This window comes from Bactrocera neohumeralis, chromosome 6 (genome assembly GCF_024586455.1).
Source record: "Bactrocera neohumeralis isolate Rockhampton chromosome 6, APGP_CSIRO_Bneo_wtdbg2-racon-allhic-juicebox.fasta_v2, whole genome shotgun sequence".
Taxonomy (NCBI): domain Eukaryota; kingdom Metazoa; phylum Arthropoda; class Insecta; order Diptera; family Tephritidae; genus Bactrocera; species Bactrocera neohumeralis.
The window spans coordinates 65,637,096-65,641,087 of NC_065923.1; the positions used below are offsets into that span (position 1 = coordinate 65,637,096).

General features: G+C 27.8%; 1 protein-coding gene across 1 annotated transcript; it reads right to left on the bottom strand.

Annotated features, from left to right (window-relative positions):
* Positions 1-2,567: 2,567 nt before the first annotated feature.
* Positions 2,568-3,713, bottom strand: LOC126761362 (cell death protein Grim). Its single transcript, XM_050477460.1, has one exon. The coding sequence runs from the start codon at positions 3,478-3,480 to the stop codon at positions 2,827-2,829; it is 654 nt and encodes a 217-aa protein (XP_050333417.1). The 5' UTR covers positions 3,481-3,713; the 3' UTR covers positions 2,568-2,826.
* Between the last annotated feature and the right edge of the window lie 279 nt (positions 3,714-3,992).

Here is a 3,992-nt window from a genome sequence, read left to right on the forward strand (position 1 = left end):
GTTGCTGAAAATTTCTAATAATAAAAAAAAAACTCAGTCATCCTTTTTTTTATAAAAATGTAAGTTTTATTTATGAAAATATTAATTGTTTTTTGTATTTTTATATTTTACAATTGATTCTTTTGCATAACATAAATTTACAAACAATCTGCGTTTTCCAAAATAACATTAAAATTAGCTTAAAAGGTTGATAATGACTTAATATAAACGCGAATTTTGCTAAAATATTTAAAAAAAAAAATTCCGAAATTTTTGCCAAAAATATTTATATTAAAATTGCTAATGTGAGCGTTGCAGAAACGCGTCGAAATTAAAAATAAATAAAATATATATATAATATATAAATATTTTTAATATGCTTGGTTCGGCGGTTATTTGTATATTTTCAGCCTGTTATTGTTAATTATATTTATTTATTTATAATTGCTGATATTTATTAAAAGTTGCATAAAATTTATTTTTGTTGTTTTATTTCTTTGAGTATATTGGTATATTTTATTTTAAATATTATTTGCGTTTTGTTTTTGTTAGATTTCTTATGTAGTTGAACGGCTGTTTTGTTTACCTTAAAATTATTTTGTACAATTATTTTTACTTTTTGTTCCACTGCATGAGTTTTGTATGTTTTTTTACTTCTGTACTATTTGTATTGTGATTTCTTTGTTCCTTTTATAGCATTTCAAGTTGCAAGTAGTTAGTTTAGTGAGTTTAAGTTATATGTAGTTTACTGTAGTAAGCTTAGTAGAGAATTTGACATTGAGTGTTTGAGTGTTTTACTCTTAATATTTGTTATACAATTAGGTGTTCTTAAATATTAATTTGGTATTTATATTATATATACTTATATTTGTGTATATAATTTTATGTATGTGTGTGAGTCATGGATTAAGTTGTAGCTAGTTTTATAAGTTATAGTGAAATTTGTATGATTAGTTGTATGATTGATAGTAGAGTTTTGCTTGATTAAAACTATGATTGACATTTCAATATGGAAATTTTGTGTGTGGAATTAAAAAAAAAAAATTATAAATTCTTGTATTTTTTTGGAAAAATATGAATTTCTTAAATTTATTTATAAAAATTTACTTTTTTTAAGATTAAGTTTTTTTGTTCGGGTTTTTAATTGAAGTTGGAATGTTTTCTTTTCTAAAATTAAAAAAAAAATTCCTTATTTGCCTTTGATTTACAATATATCTTTAGTTAGAACTTTATAAAAATTCTTTTAATTTTCAAAAATATGGGTTTTTAATTGCAAAATTATAACCACTGGAAATCACTTTGCTTACAAATAATTTATTCCAATAAATGGGGATAATTTAAAAATAAAATTTTGAAAAGTATTAGTTGATTTTATATTATTTTTTCTCAAGAGTTTTTAATAAAAATGTGTTTTAATTAATATTTTTCTATAATTTTCTTTAGTGTAAATTAAAAAAAAGGGTTTATAATGAAAAAATGGGCCGAAACAGTTTAAATTTTTTTTTTTATTTTTATGTGAAAATGTAGTTTTAGAATTTTTTTTTGAAAACAGAGAAAAACGTAAGAAAAATATATGAAAAAATTCATAAATTAATACTTTGTGCTAAAAAATTTGTATTAAGGAAAGAAATAATTCAAGTGAAATAAATTATTAATAACCTTTGAGTTTGAGGGATATATTTATCTTCAAAAAATTTTTTTGATTGAAAAACTATTTTTGATATAATTAATTTAGAGTCATATATTTTGAAATAACAATGGATTAAAACAAAAATAAATTTTGAAATAAAATAAATTATCATTTGGCCATTAATTGAGCATTTCTTATTTTTTTATATCTTTTGAGATACTTAGGGTTTACCGCCGGCAAGTTTCTATTAACTGAAAAAAATATTCTAAAATGTTGCCGAAATTTAAAAATTTGCTTAAAATTTTCAAAATTTTTTCTCAATTTCTACACACAAATTTCCATCATTAAGTATTACTCATTTATATTTATTTTTTGCTGTTGAGTATCATATTTTCTTTCCAAAAGAATGCATAACTGAGCATAAAATAATTTCGCTTTATTAAAAAGTTTAAAAATATTTGAACTTCTGTTGCTTACTGGCGTCAAACGTCTTTTACAACCCGAAACCGTTATACTGCTTTTTCGTACTTTTTACTATTTTTTTGTTGAAAAATATTTTCCGTTTTATATTTTTCCATTCCTACATCTAAGCTTCAACTCAAACAAATCCTTCACTAGTTTACTTCAAGTTACTCACATTTCGCTTAAATTGTAATTAATATTAATTTACGTTTTTATAAATTTTAATAATATTTAAAAAATGTAGAAAATACATTTTAGAAAAATTCTGGTATCCATTAAAAAGCAACTGGCGGTGCTTTACAACAATTTAGTTAAAAAATAATTTAAAAAAATTAAAAATTTGTGAAATGAAAACTTTTTCGAAGTGAGCTTTTAGGCGCTTCAAGGAATATCAATTTTGTTTTATTTAAAAAAATGCAAATTATTTTTGTAATTTAATATTTAAATTAAATTTTCAAACATTTTAACATTGATTTTTTCAAAAGATTTTAAAAAGTTCACAAATTTTAAATCTTGTACGGCCGAAATTTTGTTATAAAAAACTTAAAATGTTTTGTTGCAAAGTATGCGTCACCTTCCACGGAATCACAATGCGCTTTGAATGAGCTTAATGATGGTCTTTTACAAAGTGCTCCCAGAGGAGCTTCATTCGTTGCTTGGTTGCAGTTGCAAGGCTGTGCCGAAAATCTGATTTCATTTTCGATTTTCAATCAAAACTTTCGCGCACACTTTCAACCTTGAATGCCTCAGTAGTCTTAACGCCTGCTCGCCGCCGGCTTATGCGTGCCGGGCTCCAGATTTCTGCTACTCACAACCGGCGCCGCTGCCTCAGCACTTGACACCGTCGGTCGTGCCACGCCGGCTGCAGACACATTTCCAGTCGCCACATTTTGTGTTGCCGCATTTTGCGGCACCGCTGTTGTATGTCCAACTAACGTCGGCGACGCTGTCTGTTGGTGCGCCTGTTCCACTGGCAGCGCCGCCGCACCTACTTGCACCGTTGTGGCGCCCGTCGCATCGCCTTGACTGATTTCCACAGAGATTTGTATTACAGTCGGATGCCGTTCGGATTGATGGCAAAAACGCAAAGCATGACAGAATATTTGCGTTAACAAATCCCAGCAACCGGTGTCCGTTTGTGCAGCTGTGGCGCTGTAGGCACTCAGCGGTATGGTGATGTTGGCGCGAAAATTGTTATTGCTGTTGTGATGATGATGTGTGCCATGCGGGTGTCCACCGCTCGGACTGTTCGCTGCTGCTGTTGCTGCTGGTTGTGGCGTGGCAGTTGCGGTTGGGTTCGTGTTGCCGACCCCAACACCGCCGCCGCTATTCGTGCTGGTGTGACTGTTGTTGGCGCTGCTGGCCGCCAGCAGCTTGATTTGGTCGGGTATAAAGTAAGCGATGGCCATGTTGTTGACTGTATTTGGATTTGGTGTTAATTAATTTATCTTTTTAAATTAAATTTTATTAAATTAATTTTTTAATTGTCTCAACTTATTTGAATATTTTGGTTATTTTTTATTGTAAATCAGTTTACATTTCCCCTTTTAATAAATTTGCAGTCTTCACATTTCCGAGCAAAATATTTTTTATTATATAAAATTTAGTTTTAAATTTTTGTTTAAATTGCATGAAATTTTCCTCTAATTTTCTTGATTTTATTAATATTTTGCCAATTATTATTATTTTTATTAATTAATATTTTACTGTTAATTAATTATTGTTTTGTTATGCATAAATGTTTGAATTTGTTATAATTTTTGTAATTTTCGATCCAATCAAATCCAGTCATTAAGTCAATGTGTTTCCTATAGTGTATTAAAAGTTAAGTTCTCTTATTTTTAAGTCCATTTTTCAATTTTATTGTTTATTTGTTTTACCTTTAATGTTGCTAGTGTATTTTTTCTTATTTTTCCACCTT